The sequence below is a fragment of the Zonotrichia albicollis genome, chromosome 1 (genome assembly GCF_047830755.1).
Source record: "Zonotrichia albicollis isolate bZonAlb1 chromosome 1, bZonAlb1.hap1, whole genome shotgun sequence".
Classification (NCBI taxonomy): Eukaryota; Metazoa; Chordata; class Aves; order Passeriformes; family Passerellidae; genus Zonotrichia; species Zonotrichia albicollis.
In genome coordinates this window covers 85,114,599-85,141,225 of record NC_133819.1, presented here as the reverse complement: position 1 = coordinate 85,141,225, position 26,627 = coordinate 85,114,599, and the positions used below count along the sequence as shown (strand labels likewise).

General features: G+C 42.0%; 2 protein-coding genes and 1 long non-coding RNA gene across 4 annotated transcripts in view; 2 read left to right on the top strand and 1 right to left on the bottom strand.

The window, feature by feature from the left end:
- Positions 1-17,499, top strand: part of DDC (dopa decarboxylase) — a 71,634-nt gene extending 54,135 nt beyond the window's left edge. For both annotated transcript variants that reach the window (XM_074546220.1, XM_005484242.4), the window contains exons 11-14: positions 2,860-2,879; positions 3,626-3,724; positions 10,265-10,366; positions 13,837-17,499. In XM_074546220.1, the coding sequence (XP_074402321.1) occupies positions 2,860-2,879; positions 3,626-3,724; positions 10,265-10,366; positions 13,837-14,052 (437 nt within the window). In that variant the 3' untranslated portion in view covers positions 14,053-17,499. The remainder of the gene's footprint in view (positions 1-2,859; positions 2,880-3,625; positions 3,725-10,264; positions 10,367-13,836) is intronic.
- LOC141729859 (uncharacterized) lies at positions 323-20,288 on the bottom strand. Its single transcript, XR_012581387.1, has 3 exons — positions 20,092-20,288; positions 2,198-2,344; positions 323-1,664 (listed from the first exon to the last, which is right to left on the bottom strand). It is a non-coding gene; the product is annotated as an uncharacterized LOC141729859 (long non-coding RNA).
- On the top strand, positions 19,679-24,988 carry FIGNL1 (fidgetin like 1). Its single transcript, XM_026791807.2, has 2 exons — positions 19,679-19,804; positions 22,350-24,988. Exon 2 carries the CDS (start codon positions 22,358-22,360, stop codon positions 24,425-24,427), a length of 2,070 nt encoding a protein of 689 aa, XP_026647608.1. The 5' UTR covers positions 19,679-19,804; positions 22,350-22,357; the 3' UTR covers positions 24,428-24,988.
- Positions 24,989-26,627: the final 1,639 nt, after the last annotated feature.

Here is a 26,627-nt window from a genome sequence, read left to right as displayed (position 1 = left end):
GTTCCCTCATAACTTGCCGAAGAGAGTGAATCATCTGTAGGTGGGCTTGCCATATACTCAACCTCATCGTTTTCCTGGAATTTCTGGTGTTGGTCTGTGTTCAGAAGTGTATCCTGATATGGCCATGAACTCATTGACAGTTAAATTAATACTGTCCAGAATTCCACTATTCACTGAAAAGCCCTAGGAAAACTGGATTAATGTACCTTAATCCTGAATTGGCATAAACCTTGCATTTTATTCCTTTCCTCCATTTCCAAGGAATACAAACATAGAACAGTGCAATAAACAGGAACATGCAGTAATTCTGGAGCTGATCACCCTCTAAAGGCTCAATATATTAAGAAAAAGATATACCTTTTTTTTTTTTGCCTTTTCTAATGGAATATAAAAGTTACAGCAAATACACTTAAGGCACTAGCTTTTACTTAACATACACATTAAAAATATTTATCTTCAGGTGAAAAAATTCCAGCCTTAACTAAAATGAAAATGTTCTTGGGACAACTGATAGTGCTGATACAAGAACTTTTGGTCTTACCTGGGTTAAATAACACCTGAAAAAAACCAGACCTTTCTTAAAAACAGGTAGTTTCAGTAAGGCCACCTAGTTGACCAAAAAACTTTGTCACCCAGTTGGAGAAAGAGTTTTTTAGCTTTCATCTTGCATTCAGAAGTGGAATAGCATGTTAGATGATCTAACATACTGATTTCAAAGGAGATAAACTGATTACTAGCATTCTAGGGATGCCATTTTTTTTCTATGCTCCATTCCCATGTGATATCAATTTTCTAAGAAGTTGGACAACACTTTTCAAATGCAAAGGCCTCTGGTTAAACTTCCAACCCACACTTGCTCCTTCAATAAACACGGTCAAATTTGGTACATGAAGTTGCTGCAGTCCCCATTGACTCCTGTGTGATTTATGCGATGTCAGCACTCCTGAAAATATGACTTGCCAAATGGAGAGTCTTGAATTCTCAGTATTCTCAGGTCTGAGATTCCTATCCTGGTTTACTAAGTAAATTAAGTGGTATTTCTAAATTCACTTATCTCTCACTCAAGAATTTAAATGAGCAGAAAAATATCTCTATCCGTGAGCAATTACTCTTATTAACCATATGGCAATTATATGTGTCCCCAAGGGGAGACTCTTTATTTTGTCATTAATTATAATTTTGTGTGATTTGCATCACCACACCAGAAAGATTATACTAGCTTGCCTGGCAACCCAGGATATAGGTCAAATCCTCATGGCAGTGTTAGAAGAGTGCAGCTTTATACTCTATTGTGAGCACCACATACGCTCCCACAATGCAATTCCTCCTGGTTAAATACAGATGTAAGACTAAGGCTTGTAATCAAGGAATCAAGCACTAATCATTGATTACCTTCTGCTTCACAGCTTGTGAAAGGCGTTGTTGTGGATCATTAGACATAGCCCCTTACAGGAGCGTAGGATTATTTATCTGTCACCAGTTGCTTTACTTTCTTTGCTACCAGTCTTGCAGCTATCAAACAGAAATGGCTGCTACAATGCAGAAGAATGTGAATGTTATCAATTTTCCTCGTTACCAAGCAGAGACAACCACATTCATTTCCAGAAGACCAGAAACAGGTTGATGATTGTTGGTTGTTTTGTGGATTTGGGGTATTTTACCACCTGGAAAACAACATAGTGACAGGTTAAAGAACCTAATGTCCTTCTGTTACAGGGAAAGAAGGACCATGTTTTTTCCTGTGTTTTGGCTGCAAATGAGAGAACATTGGCAAGAGAGCTTGTAACACAGAAAAAAGTTGTTTGGTTTTTTCCCCTAGAAAATATAAAGGCTGAAAATTATGTAAATGGCATACACTGGTCAAATTCAGAAGCTACAGTTCAGCCTTCCAGTTAACATTTTAACAATTCAAGGAACAATTAGCATTTTCCCAAGGAATCTAAGTACATACTCTCCTATGTACTTATACTCCAATGCAGAGAAATAAAGCAGAATAAGCTAAGCAGATGCTTCCTAGAGAAGTGCTTTAAATATTACATCAGTTTAATGTCTCTTACTGGCTTACAGCAAGTAACTGACTATGTTCAAGTTTACTTTACTGTGAAATCAGTTGAATTCCTTGATTCAAAGAAAAGGCAAGTGAATCCTGACACTGTGTGCTTACATAAAAGGACAGCTGATAATGCCCTCTGCTTACCTTCCTGGACTGCTTTGTGGCTTCGTCCATCTGTGCAAGTGACTTTCACTCCATCAAAAGAAAAACCATAAAAAATTGCAGAATACTATTCTCCAAGCAGGAACAGGTCAAATTCTGAGTCAATTTTCCAGTCACTTACTAGAAATTCTGTAGAATTAGAAACAAATATATGCATGAGTATAAAAGGTGGATTATTTGAGTGTTACCAGTTCACTAGGGTAAAGGCAATGACATTTCACAGCAGAGAATGAGTTATGAGTGAGTCTGGGGATTCTGCAAACTGTTTAAACCAAAATTAATAATAGTTATTTTATCTACTGCTTGTTTTCCCTACATGAAGAAAATAAACATAATATTTGATCTGTCATCTCCATAGTATCTGCAGTACAATAGAAAGGAAAATAGTGTTTCTTCTGTAAACTGTTTGTTAGTGGCATATTTTGACTAGCTAAGGAATGAAGGTTATTGCAAGCACCTTCATTTAACATGCAGCCAAGTACCCAGCTAGATATTTAGTGCTCCTGTTGACACTGATGATGCAGAAATTTGCAGCAGATGTAAAGGATAGATAAGATACAGCTTTTTCAATAACATTAGAATTATTGAAGTCTTCGGCTGTTGTGATGATGATGCAATGTGAATGTTTTTTCTTTAATTTCCAGGTCTTGTCACAGATTATCGGGTAAGTAGAGTATCAATGTGATTAACACTATTACTTGTCTGTACTGGTATTTTTAGGGCTTTATTTTCCATTACTGCCATAAACTTCCAAACTTTATGTTTCTTTACAAGAAGGATACAGCTTGCTAAATTTTTAACAAATAGAAATTTGGGTTTTTTTCTGGTTTTTGAAAAAAAATGTTTAAAGGCTGAAATTGTCTTGCATGTGCAATATCTTTAGATTTAGGCAGTACAAAGAAATTTTCTAAAGTTGTGGGTTTGGTGGTTTATTTCTTTGACACAGTGAATAACACAATTTTAAAAAAATTAAAAGCATCTCTATTTTAATCTTTTACCATGGAAACATTGTTGTTTTGAAATGGAAAATGTGCCTGTCTTTGTAAATGCTAGCCCCACAACTGTATATGAGCCAATGTACATGAGTTTCTCAGATACTTGTTTTTCTAAAGCCTTTGAGGAGAATTCAGGATGCACAAAGAAAATTTGATTTGCCTCATGACCCTTCCGTTCTGACTCCAACCTCCTTTGCCAATTTTAAGTTGAAAATTCTGAGTATTAAATGGCATTAATAAACAGGGATTAATAAACCAAGAATAGATATTTCTTCTATTATTTGATCCACCTCCAGCACCTGCCCATAGGATGTGGCAATGTGGGTCACTTCAAAACCATGGCAGAGCATACTTTGTGCTGTGTCACTGCAGGGGTGGCCTCTGACACAGGCTCTTCTTTCTCTCTGGGCTGCAGCACTGGCAAATCCCCCTGGGCAGGAGGTTCCGCTCCCTGAAGCTCTGGTTCGTGCTGAGGATGTACGGCGTCAAGGGGCTGCAGGAGCACATCCGCAAGGTGACCGGGAATGTCCTTCTTGGGTACCCTCTGGTGGGATGGCAAGGGAAGGTGAGCTGCCTGCCTGGCTGCTCTCCATGGCTTCTGTGCACACATCAGAAGGCACAGGGAGCAGTTTGGGGCAGCTCAGTTCGACAAGGGTGCTGCTTGTTTGCCCCATGTAATGTCACCATTTCGTATCATGGCCGGAGCAAAGGTGCCATTCATTTTGTGCTCATGTTTAGGAAAGAAACATCTCAGAATTTGGACCTTCTACAGTATGGTACCACAGTTCCCTCTCAAATTAAGCCAGAGCACATAGATGGTTTTACACATGGATAGTCATTACTTCTCTATTTTATTGATATGCATGCATTGTTAGGATGTTTAGATTATGATTAAGGAATACAGGGACTTATTTGGCATGTCTACCTCTGCTGTTGCTTTTTTTCCTGTCTAAAATATAATTTTTTAAAAAAAAGAATGCGCACAATTTACAGTCTGTTGATACTGTTATAAGTACTAAATTTATTCTTGATGAAAAAAGGAGGGTTTTTAAATCACTAAAAAACACATGTGGCGCCCATCTAAATTATATATATATACTTCCTCTGTAGCAGTAAAGTCAAATTCAAGCATACCTTTCCATCTTTATGGAGTTCAGGGAAACCTCTAGTGAGGGGAGATCCATGGCTTGGCTCTAAATATTTACAAAAATATCCATTAGCTAAGGGCCTAGCCTAGCATACCAAATTCCTTGCAGACACACATTCCTTTCAGTTTTGGTACTAAACAGAAGAATTCCTAAGAAAAGCTTTGGAAGACTCATATCAATTGCACGGCCTTTTGTCAGGCTGGTTTCCACAGGTCAGTATTTACATTCAAAAAATTCCCTCTTTCCCTGTTTCCCACATATCTTCCTGCCTGTCCTGCCAAAAGCTGCTTGTCTTCATAGAATCATAGCTGAGGACCAAGCATTGATATTTTCTGTGACAATTCAGTTCAGGAAGGGTAAGCAGATGAATCTTTTCTTAAAGATAATGACTCCAAAGTAAAACCCTTGTATGTTTCCTCGTTTGCTGGTTCAGACAGCTAAGATTTCCAAGGGCTTGTTGAAATGAGTGTGTTTGGTTTATATTTCTAAGGACTAAATTTTTCTTCAGTACAGATATAAAAATAACATATGAAAAGACAAGAGGGATAATTAGGTGAAGAATTTTTCTCACTGTATACATCTTGAAATTGGAACCATTAATTTCTCCTCTTACCTCCTTACCCACTCCTAATGAATGCTGGTTCAGTGGGTTCCAAAGCATCTTAAAATAAACCTAATTTATATCTCCAGCAAGCCTCTGTTGAACTTAAATTTCAAAAAATAATTGCATTTCATTTGTTCCATAGCAGAATTTAAGGTATCTCTTGTGAGTTTTCAGATATTTTGATAAAATTATATCACTCGCTGGAAAATAAAAATTAAAAATGTGTTTCTTATCTTGTACTTTTTCCCATCTTCTCAGAAATTATCATGAGCTCCAGGTAGATTGTGATGACTTTTCTTTTGGTAGAGTAGTAACGAAGTATCTAAACCAGACTGACATTGGTTTAAATTTTCAAGCCTATAGACAAGTTTCCAAATTAAAAAATAATTTGGAATTTAGCTTCACTTGTTAGCTGAATTTTAACATTGCTCATCCCCATGCCTGGCCTTGAAAAGCTGTTTTCTTTTAAACATGTTGCAGCATCTTGCAAATAATTATATTCCCACTGCCGGCCAAGGCAGTCACAGGCAGTTCCTGCTCCGGGGCTGGTACTGTCTCCTGTGTACTTGGAACTTGTAGCTGGGTTTTAAGGGAAGCTCTGTGCATGCCAGAATTATTTCAAATGCATCAGATTATTTGGAGATGCATTTGAGTGAGTGATAGAGTGGACATAGGTGGAACAAGAAGAGACCTAGGGACAATGACAAAGGCAGATATTGCAACCTTCCAGTGGAGAACTCCAGAGGGCTGGAGATGGAGAAGCAGGAAGAACTGCTCTCTCTGTCTCTTGTGTTATTGAGGAGTTGCCCCAAGGAAAGGGTGACAGAGTCAGGCAGAAGCGTGGAGGTTTGAAGCTGCTCCTTGGGCTGGAATCTGGGAAAGGAGGTGCCTAAGTTTGCTCCTAAGTCATGGAAAACTCTAGGAAGTTCTGTGCAGTGTTTATAGGCTTCTAGTTAGGCTTCTTTTGTGCAGCCTGGTGTTACTTACAAAGGGATTTGAGATTTTCAAGAGTGAAGAGCCTCTGACATGGTATAGAGGGAAAAAACACTGTAGATCCTTAAGAACCCACCCTATTTGTTGTGTGGTAGCAAGTTTCTGTGTGGGAGACCAAAGAAGTCTGTAACTATCTCTTCAAAAACTTATTTTCTTGATGTAAACTGTCACAAAAATTATTTTTACCTCCCTTTTGTTAGTATGTTTTAAGGAATATATGTTTGTTGTGTTTGCAGCCTAAAGGTCTACATCAAAATGACCGGATAACCACTGCAATTTGGCACTTGCTCAAGGAGGGCATTTAGGAAGTAAAATATTCCCAGGAGATGAGAATGTGTGACTTGGATTTAGATTCAGTAACTTTTTTTGCTTTCCAAACATTCCAGTTATGCACTCTTTTCACACACAGCATCTCATATTAATCTATTGCAAAATATAGGTTTTAAAGCAGTGGTAAAGGGGAGGATTGTCATCTTTGAAGGATGTGGGGAAACACAAATACAAATTTTGGAGTTAAGTCCTAAAGCCACAGAGGAGATGTAAAAAGAGGGCAAACTCTAAAACAACAGGCTTCTGGACTGATGCCAAACACTCAGAGTCTGTATAAATGTGAAATCCAAACAGCCCATTTGCAAATGGCTCATTTGCAAACTGCTTGACCATCTCTTTATTATTCCTTTGTTGGTTTAAGTCCTCTCAAGGGAATCCTCCTTAGGACCACAAGTAATCAGTGTACTGAGGACAAAGAATGCCATTAAAAATTAACAGTAGAGTCCAAGAAGCTGGAACTGTAAAGAACAGCAATACTAGAGATTGAACTGGAGAGTGGCACAGTCCAAGTGGCTGTTAAGAAGACTCTTGTGACAGCATTTCCCTTCAGTGTAGTGGGATGCAGGCTAAAGCAGGAAAAGAAGTGAAATTTATGAGAAAAGTATGAAGTGATCAAGACTAGGGCAGTATGTTTATCTGCATATACACAGTAGTGTACTCTGATGCTTCAGAGATGCTCCCTGCAATCAAAAGCTATTTTAGCTCTTGAAGGCGTTGCTCAAAAATTATAATTCAGCTTGAACACTTCAATGCAGAAACATTTAAATGCAAATTTATATTTATATTCATAATTATAGTTATTTACTCACAGACATACATAGGAAAATACAGATTTTCTTAAATAGGCACCACATCTTAGTGCCTCGCAAGTTTACTCCTCCTATTACTGATTATGTAAGACATTTCCCTTAATCCAGAATAACCAAATTAATTGGATCCCTTGTTTTCTTTCTCACTCTTCTGGAGAAGAGCAAAGGTTACGTACCTGAGAAAATAGTGACATATAAGAAGGTTCTTTATTTCAAGCTAAATTGCACTGCAAACACTGGGGCTGTTATTCTGTTCCTATATACCAAGACACTTCAGGACACAAACACAGTCCATGTGATTCCACTCTGAGAACGCACCTGATGGAGGGATAGTTCAAATGGTAGTTTTAGAAACAGTACGTGAGTTGGTTTGCTTATGTCCACACTTTTGTTAAATCAAATAACAGCTCTAATAAAATAATTTTGAAAAGTTAAATAATATTTGAATGCCAACTTCAAGTTAATGGTGCTAGGGACACAGCTTGACACAGATGTCAAAATCAAAAGCACTTGAGGATTAAGATATCCATAGGTCAGCCTTGGTATGTACACATTCAGCAGAAAACAGAACAGCCTGTCAGTCTTTTACTTCTCCATCTTTCCTAATCTGAGTTTCAGTGCCAGCAGTTTTATTTTCACAGTGTACCTGCCTGTTTTGAAAAGCTGAAGCACTAAAGCCACAGGGTGTCCTCCTGTCAATTATTGCCATGCTGACATCCAGAGCGTGGGTACAGCTTTTGGACTTAGAGAGGCATGTGTGACACCTGAATGCCCTGCAGTTCCACAGAACTTGAACTTCCAGGCTTAATAATATTTAACTTCCAGGCTTAATAATATCTAACTTTACTGCTGCAGCAATCAATGTAAGAGCAATTCAGGATAACAGCTTACAGTTCAAAGGTGCAGGGCCTTGGCTAACTGTATTTAGGCAAAGCTATACACGTGAAACTCCACTTAAATCCCCTTTCTCTTATTCCAGTTCAGTAAAACCTAACACGCTTGGTGCCCCCCAGTGTCTTTACCAATTATTGCTGTTTGTTAAGACTTGCTGTGAATATAGGTATTTGTATCCAGACATGAAGGCAAAATACCTCCAGAATTTTGGTTTGTGAGTTACTTAAAAATTTTCTATTTTCCCTTGCTTTTATTTCTTTCAAATTCCTGAAAAATCATTTAGTTCAAGAAGTGGACATAAATACCTGCTATAAAATGCACAGCTTGGGTCTGGAGTTTTCTAGTACAAACTTCTCACAGTAAGCCAGATCTTAAATGTTTGCTTTATTCAATTGTTACCCGGAAAAATTTTGATGCAATTCAGCTGGTGATTACATTCAGCTGGACAGTTGTAAAATTCTTATCTCATTGAGCATGATTTGTTTTATGGCTTTGTTTTCCAAGACATGCTACATGCAGTGCAGAATTTTGTGGAGCTGTGTAAAAGACATGTTTGGTTAAAGCTACAGAACATGAGGATAGGAGGAGACAGTAAAAGACCATTACAATTCCTGTGCCTATTCCACATCCATTTTTCATGCACTTATTATGCATACAAGTATCTGCCCGTATGCAGATAGTTCTGGTTGGATTTCACAGCAGTAAATTCGTGCTCTGTGTATTAGCACAACATTCAAATGCCTTGGAAGGGATTGAGGATTTAATGGTCTCATTCCTGACTCAAAGAGCTTTCAGGCTAATTTTAGAGGGAGATGATAAATGGGTGTAACAAACAGCAGAGCAGAAGTGGTAACAACTGGCTGGTTACATAGGGTACCAGTAAGCCCAATGTGAATGTTTTGAAGAAATCTTTTGATTCAATTAAAACAATGTTTTTCTATTTCAAGAAATAAAAAACCACCAGAAAGCTATGATTAAGATTGCAAAATGTGTTGGCTTTTTTCCTTCCTTTTTTTTCCTTCTCTGTAGTTTCTGTTTTGCCTCGTCCTTTTGGAAGAAGTTACTGTGAGATGATACATTCCACATTTAACCTTGACCCAAAGTAATATGTTTCATTTTTGTTTAATAGCCATTCTTGAACTTACAAAAAGTGGAAGTGCAAAAGCAAATTTTACAAAAAAGTTTATTTTTGTAAAATTATTTGCAGTCCTAAATATATAAAAGCTAAAAAATCTTCAAACGTGACTTTTAGGTGTTTCAGATAATTTTTGGTATAGACTGGCTATTGCATGAAGACAAACTATAATTAAAATGGCAGGTTTCTGTTGTTGCCTTACCTTTTTTGGTTGGTAGTTTGGTTGTATTTTTGGTTGGTAGTTTGTATTTAGAATAGTGAACACTAAGCTAATGATATAGCCATTAGGAGGTGGACTGGATAGGGTATTGCAGGTACCCGATAAGGATATGTGTTGGTTTTTTGAAAGTGCTTTAAATTAATTTTCTCTTTGAAAGAAAGCAAATAAAAACATGGTATGAATATGCAAGTATCACTAACTAATGATAAGACTTCCCAGCTGGTTTTTAGTATGTCTGTTGGTTTTTTCCTATTTATTTGAATTTTGGTTTCATCTGCTTCAAAATAATTGCTTTAGCTTGGTGCCCAGTGTCATCTTTTTTTTGCCTCAGTAACTTCTCAACAGGTTTGCTGAGATCTGCTGTCCATTTTCTTGATTATACTGCCATCAACTTTTTTTCAACTGAACCTGAGCACCCAGGACAGAATAGTGAGCAAGTTCTCCCTTTCTTCACAGATTTCTCATATTAAGTGGGCTATTCTAAAAAGTGTATATTTCCAGCTCAATTTTCACTGAAATTGTGACAATTTTCTCCCTGTATATCTGTGCGCTTCCCCCTTTCCCTCTAATGACTTCTGGATTCTTTAGCCATTCCTAGCCTAAACTAACAGTGGTATAAAACCCAAAGGAGAATTATTAAAATTATTTACTCCTCATGTGGTATCATATCAAATTGTGCTGAAGTGTCTCAAGAAGTAGACCAGCACTGCCTAAGACAGACTGAGATCCTAATACAGCAATGGCTCCATATGGTCTCTGGGAGTCATAAACGGGACGGAAGTTAACACAAACAGATGGCAATATGTGAATATTATCACACAGCAGCAGAAGGAACAGAGCAAAGGAATGGAAACTACTTCAGCACACCTTTTCTCTTGGTGAATCAAATGTATTCAATGTAGATACTCTTTCTCTTCTCAGCACATTAGGCTGTCGCATCAGTTTGAACACTTAGTCCTTCAGGATGAAAGGTTTGAGATCTGTGCCGAGGTTATTCTGGGACTGGTCTGCTTCCGGCTGAAGGTAAGGCAGCTAAAATCTCCTATTTCTTCTCTCATGGTTTATAGCAACTCCAGAACCTGCAGCTGAATACAGTCTTTGGAGTTGATTACTTTTTAATGAAAGTGAGCTTGTTTAGAACAAAGCAGATGAAAGAAAAAAGCTTTAGACAATTTTGTTCAAATTGAATCAAAAGCTTAAGAAAAATTACAGCATATTAAGGTATGGAAACATACAGTCAAGGCAAACAAATGTTTAAACTAGTCATATAAAATGACTTACATTCTATGTGCAAGGAGCTTTGATAAAGATGACTGTTTTAGTATATTTCCCTAGACTGCTGAATATGGTGAGTGTGTATTACTTGTTTCTTGTCAAGTTAATTTCTTATGTGTATATATTTAATATTCAGTTTTATTTTAAAAATACTAAGATAAAAATCAGAGCATTAAGCACTTTTCTTTAAAGACTGTTTTTTCATCTATAAAATTTGATGGTAAAACTGGAAAAATTGAAGTAAGATGTGTTTAGAACAGGTTACATGGGGGGCCAGCTTTCCTGCTCTGCTTTTTATTGCTGAACATGATCCTTTTGCCCTGTTTGGCCCTTTATTCCCCAAAATCTCTCAAAGAACCAAGTTCATTGATGTGGAGACCCTGCCCAACAGAAATTAGAAAATTCATTCTGTACTTAGAAAATAAAAGCTGCAGTAGTTGGGAGAGCTCATTTGTTTCAATCAGCCGTTAAAAGGAGATCAGTGTCTCAGTTTAGATAAAGAAGTCATTTTCTAGAAGAGCTTGCAGCTAAAGCCTCTGCAGAGGACTGGATTGTAACCCTGGATCTGACCACCAAGCAACAATAACAACAACAGCACTAGTGTTTTCTAGTTAACATGATACCTAAATGAGCTTTTCGCTTTTCTGAAGGCTTCCAAGCACATCTTTTCTCCTTCTGGGTAGTTCATTTTTAACAAATTCTTTTCTCAGTCATTCAGTTGCCCCAGTTACCTGAGTTTGATGCAAATTGTTGAAGAAGCTAACAAGTAAATAATAAAGTAATGGTGAGTTCACCTGTAATAGGAAAATGGTTTTGTTTGACTTTATAATGTTTAAACCAAAATTTAAAAAGACCCTGTTTTTAAGGGATCAGACATCTTACAGATGTAGTTTTTTTCAGTCAATGGAAACATGAATATAATCTCTTTCCTAACAATAACATTTAAAAGATGTTGAGGGATATATTCTGTGGCTGTTATTGCTCAATAACAAAATGCTGGTTGCAGTCTGCTCTCTCACATGGAACAAGCAAACACTAGTTTTGCAGATCCAGACACAGCTGTTAGTCAGTGCTCTACATTTACTTTGAAGGAACAGTTCTGGTGAAACAGAGCATAGCAACACAGGAATTGTCACTTTTGATCAGACCAGTAGCTCATCTACATCTGTTCTCCTGTCCCTCATGATTCAGAGGAAGAAATTGCATCTAAAGGGAAAGACAATTTTACAATAGGACATAAATATTGGACCTTTAGCAAAGAAACCTTTGGACAAGTTGTAGAATAAAGGCCTGATTCCACTAAAAACCAGTGTTAAAAGAGCATTGTTGAGCCAAAAAAATGAAAAAAAAAAAAACCAAAAACCTAGCAAGCTTTCAAATTAGGAGCTTTTTATAGCTATTTTAACAGCTTTATTTGCTGTTTATATCACTCCTTCAAAAATCTTTCTGTCATTTTTATAATTCATAAAATCATATAATTCATATACTTCACATATCTTAGAAGCAGGAAATTTGTTACTTTTATGTAGTTGCAGTAGGATTAAGGGTCAGGGGATGTGAACTACATAATACTGCACAGCTGTAAAAGTATGATTTTTTCTTCTTACTTCCTTTGTTCTTGAGAAGCCCTTTGAAATTTTTTTGCTTAGCTGTAACTTTTAATTTTTTGCCTTTCACACTGTTGAGCAAATGGACTAATTACCTATGACTTTCATATTATAATTATTTCATCAAATATGTCATGCCAAAGGGTTAGTTTTAGGCCTCCTTGTCATGACTGCAGATGAATACAAGTCAAGCTAGTAATTTCTCCAAGGGGGTGAGAATGCTGTCTTCTTGAAGCTCACAGACTCAATCAAAGCTGCCTTCTCAAAGCTCTGGGAGAGGATTAGTCACTACCAACTTCAATTTGACGTGACACCTGAGTGCCACAGCAGCCCTAAGGTGGAGCTGTGAGAGCAGAACAGAAGAAAGATAAATTAATCTTTCTCCCTCCTCCTGCCAACTTAACATCATGTAACTGCATGTATTGCCTGCAAGTCAGCGCTGTGCATTTGATATTAAAAGCAAAGACTGTCATTTTAATAATGCATTGCCTTTGATAAGAAAGCAGGACATCATTGTCAGCAGTGACTGACCTGTAATAGCTGGAGACTTACAAAACACCAAAGTTGGTCCATTTTCTTAGCTAGGAGCATTTCAGTCACATAAATATCTCCTAGAAGATATGAATTTTAGGACTTCACACCAAATTCGTCATAACTTGTGCTGAGACAGAACAAAGTTTTGACATGGGTTCAACTCTTAATTCTTAATATGATCTAAAAATGTGAGAATGATACATTTATCCTTGCTGCCAGTAGGAAACTGCCTGCCTTATGCTTTAGCTTTATATGGAAAAGGCTAAGCAGGAAAGTCACAATTGGATTTCAGAGAAGGTGTCTTCTGGTCAGGATGTTTTCAAGAAGACCAATGCTGCCACAGTAACACAACTTCTGCTGAACAGAGGGATTTGTCCATTTGCAACTCTTTTTCCACAGACTGTGTTCAGTAAGGGGGCACTGCAGTAAAAATGCAGATGCTCCCTGAATCTCTTGCAATTGTGTGTTGCTACCAGTGTAACAGATGGAGTAAAGGTTGCACACTACGTAAGATACTTCCTCTGAGGGCTTCTGTGGTGGGTAACTCCCATAGAATTGAGGCAAATACTTTTTTAGGGTTTCCACTGATCATATGAAACCTAATTATGCCAGGGATATATTACCTTAAAAGTTTTTTAATTAAGGGTAAGATTTCATATTCAAAAGAATCTCTCACAGCAGCCATGCTTAAGTGAGGAAAGTTAGCATAGCTCACTGCAAAACTTCCTCCCATGTTTGTTTGATTAGATCCAAGAAGAGTGTAATAACACAGATACAATAATGAATGTTTTTAACATAGCTCACGACCTTAGGTCACAAAAACGCAGTCAGCTATCACAAATGCCCCAGTGTGAGCACTGCTTCTAAACTGAAAGTAATGCCTAAATCTCTTTGTGGCCCAAAACTTCTCTCATACGTCATTATCTTTTTTGATCCTCTGATGGCAAAGCACTGAGAGATGAGAAGGTGACTGCTTGTTACTGGTGCTACTTGAGCTTGGCTGCTTGGTGGGATTTACATTTTCCAGAATTGTTTCTGAAATTCATTGCCATATTCATTGAATTACAATGATTTCAGGGCTCAAATGAACTAAATGAGGCACTTCTAAAAAGCATAAATGATGCCAAGAAGATCCACCTGGTCCCGTGCCACCTGCGAGAGAAGTTTGTGCTACGTTTTGCTGTTTGTTCCCGCACAGTGGAATCCACCCACATCAAGTTTGCCTGGCAGCACATCTCACAGCTGGCAACTGATCTTCTGAAAACATGGGAGCACAACCACCACCAGCAGTAACAGCAGTGAAGTATAAGTGGAGATGAGGTAATTAACTGGCTTTCTCTGTGCTGCCAAGTTTTATTTTAGGTGCAGGTGGGAAAGTCAAACTATGAAGCAAGAAAGTACAAAACCTGTTTGTTATATAGCCCAGCTGCAGTAGCAAAATCCTTGCCAGCAAGTTGAGTTGTAACCATAGCCATTCCTCCTCTGTACTGTAGTTTCATCTTGCCTGTTTCCAGGATGCACATAGCCAAGGAGAATTGAGCTGTCATTTGTTACCAGTTTGTAGTCAAGAGCATTTGTTCAACCAAGTAATGGAAATGGAAGGGTTGGTGCTCCCTCCATTGTCCCCAATCACCTCTAGCACACCCCCCCCTTTCTTCAGAGAGGTCTTATAACCAATTAATTTAACATTACTATGACTGCAGGAAGAACCCAAGTTGGGGAAGTTTAGTTCAGGTTCTAAATATTTTGGTATCTGAAAAGGCATGCACAAATATTGCCAGGATTTGGGGCACTACCGTGTCATGATACACTTGCTGCAGAAATTTTGTAAATGAACAAAGGACAAAGAACCTTCAAGACTTCCTTCACTGCATAGCCAGACTTAAGAGAATGAACATTAACTGATTACTAATCATTCTCTATTTTCCCCTAAATGGTTTGCTTTTTAAAACTGCAGTTTTGTCAAATTCCAGCAAATAGGTTATGCTGGCTATTGGTTTCCAGACTGATCATTCATAATGAGGTCCCTGAAAAACTCCTCCTAAAGAGTTTTGCCAAAAGCTATGTGCTACCTGATATTCTGTGTTTTTAATCAAGGTATTATCAGCAGTGATTACTTGAGAATAGTCTGTAAGATATGTTTCTGCAAAACTGAGCTGTGATTTGTTTTTATGGCTACCATTTTGATTACTTCATGGTGTAATAAATCTTTGACAAAATGTGCTAAGAAATGTGATGTCAAAAATATCACTTTTAGTTTCTCAAATTAGCTAGCAATTGAGAAAGCAAGTGACAATAAAAATAGGAAGTAAGAGAACAAACCCCTCAAATCAGCTTTGGTGCCCCCATCAGTGGTTTCCTTAGATTAAGAGTGATGAATGGAAAATGAAAATACTGGAAAACCTCTTTCTGAGAAAGTCAAATCATATGTCTTTGACAGAAACCATTGATACATCATCCTGTCAAATGCAGGCATAGTGAAGAGCTGAAATGAAAGTTAGAGGTGAAAGTCAGAACAATATCAAGTCACAAAGTACTTTTGCCATTTTAAAAACATAAATTCCAGACAGTTATTTCTGTGTAAATAAGAACAACATAAGTTGCTGCTCAAAGAAAAATAATATGTAGGATTCATTTCTACATATGAAATTGCATTTCAATATTCCTTTTAATGCTCATATTAACTTCTACAGCCTCTTGAGCAATGTGCACAACTATTCAGCTTTCCTGCTCCATCCCTTTCAAGCATACTTGCTACAGCTGGGAAGTTGCAAGCAGACCAGGGAAAACGGATCAGGACAGTTAATTTGGCACATGGTCTGCTTCTCCCTCTGTCTTTCCTGATCTCTCACTCCTGGGGTGCAAACTGGGAAGGACTGCTATTCCCATAAGGAACTGATTTCCCAGGTAACAGATGGAGAAAGGGATAACCAATGAATTTGATAAAACCCAGTAACACTTGAGCAGGTGACTGACACAAGACACTACTGTCAGCTACAGTGTCAGAAATTTTTATAGCATCATTCTCTTCAGCAGAACCAGCATGAAATTCAGCTTTTCTGTGGTAGCACAATGCAGTGGAGTGGTAGACTGCTATAATTTTTTTTTTAAACAACCTTAATCAGATCTCATGACCTGGAAAACAATGTTCATCCCTAACATGTATCTTCCACACCGATACAATTTTACATCTTTTACATTATGAAAACTCTAGAATCTTGAAGCCAAAGAATTACATGTTCTCTGCGAGACAGACCAGGATTTTGTATGTGAAATACATAACCAGGACTGTCCAGGAAAAAAAAAAAAAAAAAAAAAAAAAGAGAGATCAGATTTGGATCACAGAGTAAATCCAGGATAATTCCACTGAAATGAAATGGAGTTGCTCTGGGCTTAGGTGACTATAATTGAAATGAAAAATCTGACTAATAAGTATTGGAAAAGAAAGGCCTAACGCAAGGCACCCCTAAACTGAACATAAGAAGATTCTGCTGGAAATCTGCTCCATGGAAACCAGAGCAGAGATGAATGATGCCTGTGTGAGCCTCAAACTGCTGGAAAACTGGGATGCAAGCAGGATGCACACCCAAACCTAGGAGAGGTGAAATGTCCCGAACAGCCCAGAATGAGACACACATCCCTTTAGACATTTATGGGAAAATACTGCCAAAACTGACATTCCATTAAACATTTTTCACTATCTAGATATCAGTTTTAGAAGTGGCTGTTTTCCAGATACAGAAACTCCTGTTGGCAAAGAATTAAAGATAAAGGCTAATTTAAAATAAAGATGGAGTAAAAGTTAATTTTTGTCTGTTTTTTTTGTTTTGTTTTGTTTTGTTTTGTTTTGTTTTGTTTTGTTTTGTTTTGTTTTAAAGTGACATTAGTAAATCTGTCTGATAAACAGCAGTGATGAGACCCATGGAATTACATTTCCCCCTCTCTAGCCCAGTACCGAAACCTGAAGTTCAAGTTCTGGTTTTCCTGAAATTCTAGAATGATCCAAATATGTAACCAGTGAAGACCTTCATGGTATTCAGTCTCTCATACCTTCTTCTCTCCATGTGATAATTCCTTCCTAGACTATTAACATTAGGTCATCTGAAAAGGAAATATGGGCTGTGTAATCAACTAGAGAAAGAACATTTTAAAAAAGATCATAACTGCTGTTTCTGTTCTGTAGCTTTGCAAGTGTCTGTACGTGAGAAACTCTGTATTTATGAATAGTTAATGTTAATCTGGGTTTATTGTGCCTTGTGTGCAAAAGCTAATATATCCTGTGCCTGTGATGAATACTGTTTGATATTAAAAGTTAATTAGAAAATCCCAGAACTGTACTTTGGTAGAATATCCACATCTCCAGGAAGACTGCAGCTATTAGAGAAGGAGGGAAAACCCTGATTTTTACTTTCAGGAACCTCAATTTATTTTTTTTAAACTAGCAAAGTACAGTCTTTACATTCTTAATGACAGATTATATTTTATTACTGATGGTGAAATAATGAAAATGTATGTATTTATGAAAGTATTGGTAATATATTATACTCTGAACTGCATTATAATTATTAAATTTTTAATTTTTTCTTGCATTTACATACAAGATTCTGCTCATGGCTGTTTTGTTGTTGAAGTACTACTCATCACCATTTGTGATGAGTAGTAATCACATTGAAGTTGCCTTACAACAGCAGTCTTAACCTTGAGATGTAAAAATTTGAATTGCTCAAAGACAGAAGCAAATGAGAAATAAAACTAATCCTGAAGATCGGGGTGGTTGGTGAGGGCAGGTTAAATAACCATCAATGGATAATATCTGTAGAGCATATGTAGAGTTTGTATGTTCTAAGTGGAAAATAATCAGAAGTCTAATGCTCTAATTATGATTTGTGAGCTGTTGACTCCCTTTACAATCTGTACCCAAAACCTCCTGAACACACATATAGGTTTTAATTGGCAATATAAATAAACCAAAACAAAACTACAGCTATTGTCTCTTTGTACTTAACTAAGCTTTTCTCGTCTCATTCATGCCAGATGGGCTGTAAGAGGCCCAATTTCCCCACTCTAATGAAGTCAGTGCCCTGATTTTCACCACCAAGGACTTTTTTCAATGTGTCCTTCAAATTACTTTGCAAATGAGAGTTGGCAAATTTTCCTGCAGGAAGTTTCCTCCTCAGCAACAGGAGTCTGAAAAATACTTGGCCATACCCAGAAGGGCCAGTGCTGACCCTTCTGCCAAGTTCTGCACAGTGCTGCAGCTGGATCCGCCACTGGAGCCACCTGCCCAGCTCCAGCTTTGGTTTGTAGTTCCAGTGACATCTTGTAGGACAGGGAAGGGGCCCATGACATCAGTCCTGCCTGGCTGCAGTCCCCAAGGCTGCTGTGCTCCCTGCCTCTGTGCAATCCCAGGGAAATCAGGCAAGCATGCCTTGGGAGAAATTTGATGGCAGCAGCATCACATGCTATTTAAATGTTAGCCCAGCTGGGTCTGAGATGATAGCTTGCACACCAGCACAGACACTTTAATGTGCTGTCTGCACTGATGGCATAACAACCCTGATGTGTAACAAAAACCTGACAGTAACTGCAGGAAAGGTTCCTCACGGGAAATAAAATGTTCACCCACACAGAAGCATCTCTGTTAATACCAGAGGTGTAACTGCAGCTTAGAGTGCTCATTTGCATCTAGATTGGTGTGCTAATTTGAACGTGGGTTGGTGTGAGCCACATGGGGACTCCACCACCACATTCAGTTCATGGGATACTTCCACGTGGAGCACCATCTTTTGCCCTGTATAAGAGTGTGCCATTCTTCTTGTCCTTGTCAGAGCTGTTCTCCCAAAAAGGGCTGTGCAGCACCGGTTGTGAATTTCAGGAGTGCTAGAAAGCGTCACTGCCGTGGTGGCTGTGGTGGTCCTGCAGCGGTGCCACGGGGCTGGAGATGAAACAGGCGGCCCCGGAGGCCAAGTGCTCGTGTGCCTAAGGTACAGGCACCCATCTCTGGCTGCGAAGTCGCCACCAGGGTTAGGGCTCTGTGCTTGGGCCACATTCATGGAACCCACCACCTGTGGAGCCCGTCCTGCAGGGAGGGCTGCTGCCAGGGACACAGCCCGGGACGCCACTGGCCCGGCCGCCTGTGAGCCCAGCAAAGGGCATCCAGACTGCCAGGAGAGGAACAAACAGCAGGCAGCTGGGGAATGCTGATGGGGTGCCCTGATGTTTTGGGCAGCCAAAGTCGAGCTTGACACAGGAAGAGCTACAGCAATTCTGCTCCTTAAATCACCGAACTGAAGGGAAGGACCTCGTCTGCCCCACAGAAATTGCACATCTCCACGTTCCCATTTTCTACTGCCACTGAAAATGGCCTGGACAGGCAATAAACGTGACAGAACCTGTTACATTCCAGCCTCTCCCTTCTTGGCTGCTCTGACCTTCACTGAGGAACCAAGCCCTGACCAGAAAGGATTTTCAGAAGGATGTGAGCAGGGCTGGCAAGGCGCGGGAGCCCAGACACCGGCACCGGGGGAGCGGCCGGGGCCGCCCGCGGGGGCTTCAGCGGGAGATGCGGGATGGAGCCGGGAAGGAACACGGGGAAGGAGCCGGGAGGGATCAGGGAAGGAACACGTGGAAGGAGCACACAGAGGGGACACAGGATGGAACACGCGGAGGGGACGGGAAGGATCCGGGAGAGAGCCAGGAGAGAACACGCGAAGAGTCCCGCCCGTCCCCTCAGAGCAGGCGCGCGCCCCTCACGCGCTGCTCTGGGCACGGGTCCAGCCCCGCCTTCCAAGGCACGGACCCCGCGCCCATTGGCCGGCGCGCGCCTCTAGCGCAGCCAATAGGGAACGTTCGCCCAGCCTCGCGCCGTCCCTCCCAGTGCTCTGGGTGACGTCAGCGCAGAAAACCCGCCCTTCTCCCACTAGGCCCGGCCTCCCGACCTCTGATTGGTTGCGTCTCCCGGCGCGCTGTTACCCGATTGGCGGGCTGGGCGGGGCGGGCCGGGCGCGGAGCGAGCGCGCGCGGTTGGCGGCGGCGGTGGCGGCCGGTGGGTGCGGGGAGCGGGAGCGGCGGGGCCGGGACTGAGGGGGGACACGGGAAGGGAGCAGGGAAGGGAAGGGAGAGGAGCGAGCGGCGGGACCCTCTCGCGGCTGTGGCCTCCGCTTCCCGTGACCTGAGGGGGAACCCCCTGCCGCCGCGCCGGCCAGGGCTCCTGAGCTGAGGGGCAGTGGCCGCCGGCTGGGCAGGGCGGCGAGGGCTCAGCCATGGCCGGGCAGCTTCCCGGCGGGATTCCCGGCCTGAGGGCACTGAAGGGCGGGGGATGTGCTCGCGTACCTGGCCGTGTTTCCCCGGGCCCCGTGTGGGCGTGCTCCTGTGGCGGCGGCAGCTCCCGCCCCTCCGCGCTGAGGCGAGCGCGCCGCCGAGTGCCAGATCCGTGGGCGGCCGTGCTTGGATACACCCCCGGCTACAGGCGGGCACACGGAGCGCGATATCCCCGTCCTGGCTGAGCGTGTGTGCGTGTGGCTCTCTTGGAGAGAAGTTGTGAGGCTGTGAGGACAACTAATATGGGTTAGACCAAGGGGAGAGAATGATGCCAGACGCTGTGTACGATGTATATAAGTAACTAAAGGCTGGGTGTCCAGAGGGCGCATCCAGGCTCTTCTTGGGGGTGCCGAGCAATGGGACAAGAGGCAATGGGCAGAAACTGAGGCATAGGAAGTTCCACCTGGATCCATCGGGAAAAACTTTACTGTGGGAATGAGCACAGTGGAACAGGTTGCCCAGAGAGGCTCTGGAGTCTCCCTCACTGGAGATAGTCAGGAACTGGCTGGACACAATCCTGTGCCATGTGTGCTGGGAAGACCCGGCTTGAGCATGGAGGTTTGACCACTGTGATCTCTTTCAACCTTCCCCATTCTGTGATTCTGAGAATAATCAAACTGGAATTTTAACCTGGTTACCACTGTTCACTTGTTATTCCCTTCCCTCAGTGTTATGAAGGTGACCACTCAATCCTTAAGAAAGTGGTGGTGAACTTGAGATTTTGTGCTCTGAATTATCGAAGTATTTCATGGGGGCAAATACTGCTATTAAACTTTTCCTGAATTTATGCTTTTATATCACTTAAAATATTTTTGATTCAACAGTTGCAAAAAAATTATGTACACAGTGAAAGCTGTTTAGAGAAAATAAGTAAAAGGCTGCAGCCTTTCATCCCCTGTTCATCTGTCACTCAGCTATGGACAGATGATGATGATGTGAGTTAGTATCACATTTTCTAAGTGCATGTTACACTTCTCCTGGTGCAAAAGTTAGCAGTAACTTTTCAGAGAGAAAGTCTTACTTAAGTGGTTTTGTTTGTTAGTTTTAATTGGATTTGCTTGTAGAGGTGCCAGATTTGCAGGTAAAATGTATTTTGACTTTTCTAAACAGCTCTACAAATTTGGGCTGTAGTAAAAAAAATATTCAAACCCAAATGACTTACATTCTCATTATATATTGTGTGTGTAACCATATAAGCATTTGGGCAATAAACATAATGTGCTCTCTGTTGTCTAATGGCATTTTTTGCAAATAATTAGGGAGGACACCCCCACAGAGCCTGGATTCCTTCAGTTCTGTGTCCCCAGCCTTGCATGAACATGGCACCTGTACCTTCCTCTGAACCCCTATGCAGTCTGTAGCTGATCCAGAGGGCTGCAGCTTGACTCACCCTCTGTTGGAAAGGGTGCAGGATATATGGACACGGTACTTTGCAGGGAAAGAAAGTACATCATGAATGGGAGCAAATAATTTCAAGTCAAATGAAATACTCCTCCTGGGACAAATGTCATCTTCCCTATTTCTTAAAAAAAGCCCTACACTAAAGGAGTTTAAATTCCACTTTCTGAAGCTGAGAAACAAGGATTGCTTTAAACATGCAAGACCTTTTGTCCTCTAAAGTTTAAAATGAGGACATTTTAGTGCCCTTCTAAATATAAGAAATAGTTTTGAACATTTTCTAGTAATCTGTTAATATTTTCTTAATATGAAGTCTTTGCTCCATTCAGAATTATTCATTCCATTTTTATCTCCCCTCAGAGACACTGCACACAATTTTACTTAGTAGCTTAATTGTTTCATTTTTATTACCATCACTGTAATAAATGAAATCATTGTGACAGTAGAGTATCCTCTGTCCTCTGCTGCACTGTGCCATATTCTGTCAAGTAAGAATGAAAGCACTGGTGATTTCATTTAACAAGGCCAGTTTTTGCTTGGCCATCTGTTACCATTCTTTGCAGCCTACTTACCTCCCCAGGAGACCTCTGGTTAGAAGCAAACTCTCTCTTTTTTCTTTTTCCCCCACTTTTTTCTTTTCTTTGGACAAGGAAGAAAAAAGAACCCCAGTCTAAATGCCTTTGCACCACAAAGCTGGTTGCTTTTTGAAAAGATTAAAGTGCCCAGACTGGCTAAGTAGCTTGCAAGACCTCCCGCTCTGTTTCTCACAGTTAAAATAATGTAGGTTTTCCTGTGTGAGTGTTTAGGCAAGGGAGGAAGCAGCTGGTGTGAAATGGCATTTTGTGACTGCAGGAATTTTCTGTCTGTTCCAGTGTCAGCCATGGAGGCCCTCAGGGCCAGCGCAGCGCACCTGAGCGAGTGGCAGAAAAGTTCCTTTGCTGTCACCTCTGGCACCTGCACCCCGGGGCAGAAGGCAGACGGGTACCGTGCCAAGGTGCTGCGCATTCAGTATGCATGGGCAAGCTCCGAGATCTCCCAGGCCTGTGCTGCCAGCCTGTTCAGGAGGTACGCAGAGAAATACTCCGCCATTGTCGACTCTGGCAACGCGGAGACTGGCTTGAACAACTACGCGGAAAACATCCTGACTCTGGCAAAGTGTCAGCAAAGTGACAGTGACAAGTGGCAATCTGCCTTGACAACAGAGAACGTGTTTGAATTGAAGTGTGTGCGAGAGAGGATGCGGGCTGGCAAAAGTTTCCAGAGCTCTCAGATGGCACCGACAGATGCCCGTGCGCGAGCTGATAAAGGGGTCAGCGCCCCTGCTGCTCCAGCTCTTCCCAAACTCCATGGCTTCGGCAGTGCCGGGGAGGCTGAGCTCACTGCTGCCTCAGCAAAATGTGCCAGTCAGGGACCAGATCTCCTTGGGCATCCCTCGTCTTCCAAGTCCCTGCAAAGCACTGTGCCTCCTGTGACCAGAACTTCAGATACGCTTCCTGCTGCTTCAGCCTCCTCAAGCAAACAGGTTCTTCCAGGTTTCCAGGCCACTCCACTCTTTGGAAGTAAAGAAGCCACTAATAGTAGTTCTCCTAAAATGCCAGGTAACTGTTATGATGGACAAAATTTGTCTCTTTTCAACCAGTCAGCTGTACCTGCCTGGTCTGCAAATTCTGGGAAAAGAAAAGCCTTCTATGGTCTGACTGATGAAGGCAGCACAGCTGTTCCTAGCCTTGCTCTGTGTCAGGCTTCCATTTCTACAGAAACTAATGGTTTTTCAGGGCAGAGAAACAGAAATGAAGAGAGCAGTGCTCCCGGGTTTAAAACTGCAAAGGAACAGCTGTGGATGGATCAGCAAAAGAAATCTCAAAACCAGCGTGCACCGGTCTCATCATATGGAGGAGTGAAAAAATCCCTGGGTGCAGGCAGGTCTCGGGGTCCCTTCAGCAAGTTTGTGCCTCCAGTTCCTAAGCAAGATGGAAGTGAGAATGGAGGAGCACAGTGTAAGCCTCATGTAGGAGAATCAACAGACCCATTGCTACCTGTGGATGAACGGCTGAAAAACATAGAACCAAAAATGGTTGAACTCATCATGCACGAGATCATGGACCACGGGCCTCCGGTCGGCTGGGATGACATTGCCGGAGTGGAGTTTGCCAAAGCCACCATCAAGGAAATTGTGGTGTGGCCCATGCTGAGGCCGGACATCTTCACCGGCTTGCGTGGTCCTCCCAAAGGAATCCTGCTCTTTGGCCCCCCTGGCACTGGCAAGACCCTCATAGGCAAGTGCATCGCATGCCAGTCTGGAGCAACTTTTTTCAGCATCAGCGCCTCCTCCTTGACGTCCAAGTGGGTGGGTGAGGGGGAGAAGATGGTGCGCGCGCTGTTCGCCGTGGCGCGCTGCCAGCAGCCCGCCGTCATCTTCATCGACGAGATCGACTCCCTGCTGTCCCAGCGCGGAGAGGGCGAGCACGAGTCCTCCAGGAGAATAAAAACCGAATTTCTGGTGCAGTTGGATGGGGCAACAACCTCCTCTGAAGATCGGATCCTGGTGGTTGGAGCCACAAATCGGCCCCAGGAAATCGATGAGGCGGCCCGGAGGCGACTGGTGAAGAGGCTGTACATCCCGCTGCCCGAAGGCTCCGCCAGGAAGCAGATTGTCACCCAGCTGATGGCACGGGAGCACTGCTCTCTGAATGAGGAGGAAATCAAGCTCATAGTCCAGAAGACCGATGGGTTTTCTGGGGCAGACATGACCCAGCTCTGTCGGGAGGCTTCCCTGGGCCCCATCCGCAGCCTGCAGTCCATGGACATTGCCACCATCACGCCGGAGCAGGTGCGGCCCATCTCCTTCCTGGACTTTGAGAGCGCCCTGAGGACGGTGCGGCCCAGCGTGTCCCCCAAGGACCTGGAGCTCTATGAAACCTGGAACCAGACCTTTGGCTGCGGCAGATGAGCTGCACCACAGCTGTTCCGCTGGAGCAGGGTAGGATTGCAGCACTGCCACGTATCAAACCTGTGGCAATTCAGTGCATCTGCACTTTGGTTTGCTTCTGTCCTGGAATTAAACCTCCTCATGTTATACATGTCCAGGCTCTGGCTGAGGCTTTGCCAGCTGAAAAGTCCACGAGGAACTGCAGCTCATGATACAAGAAATTGCTGAACAGCAGTGGCATGGAGAGGCTGACAGCGTTTACAGATTGCTGGGAGAGATGGAAACAAATTTCACTGATGTTTAAGGAGAAGGTTATCAAACCTCAAAAATAATTGGAAGGAATATTGGGGAAATGTCAAGGTCCACCATGCTGTGTCAGTAAGGGATTCAAGTAATAGCAGAAATGCTCATTTTGGGTAGGAGCATGGCAAAACTGGATAGGGAAGAATAGTTAGAGATGCTTTGTTTGGGAGGAGACGATGGAGATGGATGTGGACTTACATGGAAAAATGGAAGGGAGGACAAAAGAGGGAGGTCTCTGAAGCTGAGAATCCCAGCTTCTCATTAAAAACTTTTTTTTGATGATTTTCTGCTTGACCTTACTTTCTGTGCTGCATCAGCATGTGTGGGTGTGTTTTATTGGAAGGTCTGGACACCTGCAGGTGGACAAGAGGCCGTGGGTCACAGGGGCTTTAGGATCTGGCCCAGCTGTGGGGTAGCCAGTGTGGGCAACCGGGTGCTGTAGGCATCCAAAACTCCCTGCCAAGCTAAGGGCTGGACAAGCTGGTAAGGAGGAAGAGCAGGATTTGGAAAGAGCCCCCCAGAGGCAGGATGAGGGGGCTCAGGGTCTGGGCATGGGTATTTGATAAAGTTAAATCCTGTGGCAGTGTCTGAAGGCTCTGTGAGTGAGGTGTCCTGGTGAAACTGGAGAGAGTGGGCCTTGTGTCACACACTGGTGACCTCGGTGCTTGGGGCTGGAGCTGAGGGACAGGGTGGGGCTGTGGGTGTGTTTGTGGGAGTGCATTTGTGTGTGTGTGCTGGGAAGGACATGCCCACTCTCTATCCTTGTGTGTGTGTGTGTGTGTGTGTGTGCTGGGAAGGACATGCCCACTCTGTCCTTGTCTGTGTGTGTGTGTGTGTGTGCTGGGAAGGACATGCCCACTCTCTATCCTTCGCTCTGTGTGTGTGGTTTTGTATCCCCTGCTTTGGATGGGGGCTCACCTCGCTCCTGGCTGGACCCCCAGGCAGAAGCAGCAGCAGCTGGATCCATCAAATTCGGATGGAAGATGCCTCACTCCAAGAGTGCTGGGCCCTAGTGGTCAGCAAGGAGAAATCCCATGTCCCAGCACCTCCTGGGTTCCACTGCTCCTTAAAAAGTCCTCATGCATCAACGGTAAAATTCTTGGCTAGCTTGCATTTGGCGTTCTTACCTAAGGCATGAAAGAATGCACAGCCTTTTATTCACACAACCTGTCCCTGCCCACTGGCTGAGCACAGCTGCCCCTGAAAGGAAAATAAATGGAAATCTTTCCTTTGGATTCCTTTGTCAGTGTGGCAGAGCTGGCAGCTCTGCTGTCTGTGCTTCATTTTCAGTTTCTCTGAAGAACTTTTCCTCCTCCTGGGGAAAATGCAGAGCTTAAAAGCTGCTCTTCCTCAGATTTCTCTGAAAGTGGATGAATGCTGTTTAACTGGCATTTTTTAAAGACATTTGGAAACTACAGGGCCTAGGAGATTACAGTGAGCCTTGAATTCAGAATAATTTGGAAGGCTTAGAATTTCTTAGAGCTCATCCTGATTTAAACAAATGAGTCAGTTTTATTCATAGCTTATGTTTTTAGTAAAGTCTAATATATATCAGAAATTGTTTTGCAGAGTTGTAAAAATTCAGGTATGGGAATTTATCTTCATTTTTGAGATAGTGAAAATAGAATAATTAGATTACTCTGAAAGAATAAATGTGTGATGTAGTTCAAACCAATCGACTTTTGTGCCACTTGGGTAAAGATTATGAGATTAAGTCTGTTTTTGCAAGTTCCATTTTGGAGAGCTATAAACACATACTAGGTAAGATGTTTGCTTTCTCCAAACATTTCTCTAAATTCGTTGTTCAGGCAAGTGAGTGAAACACCAGAGAATTTTCATTTTTTAGTCAAATTAAGGTTGCTCAAGGGTTAATAAATGCCTTATTTATGATTAAATAATTGCCTTATTTATGCTGGGA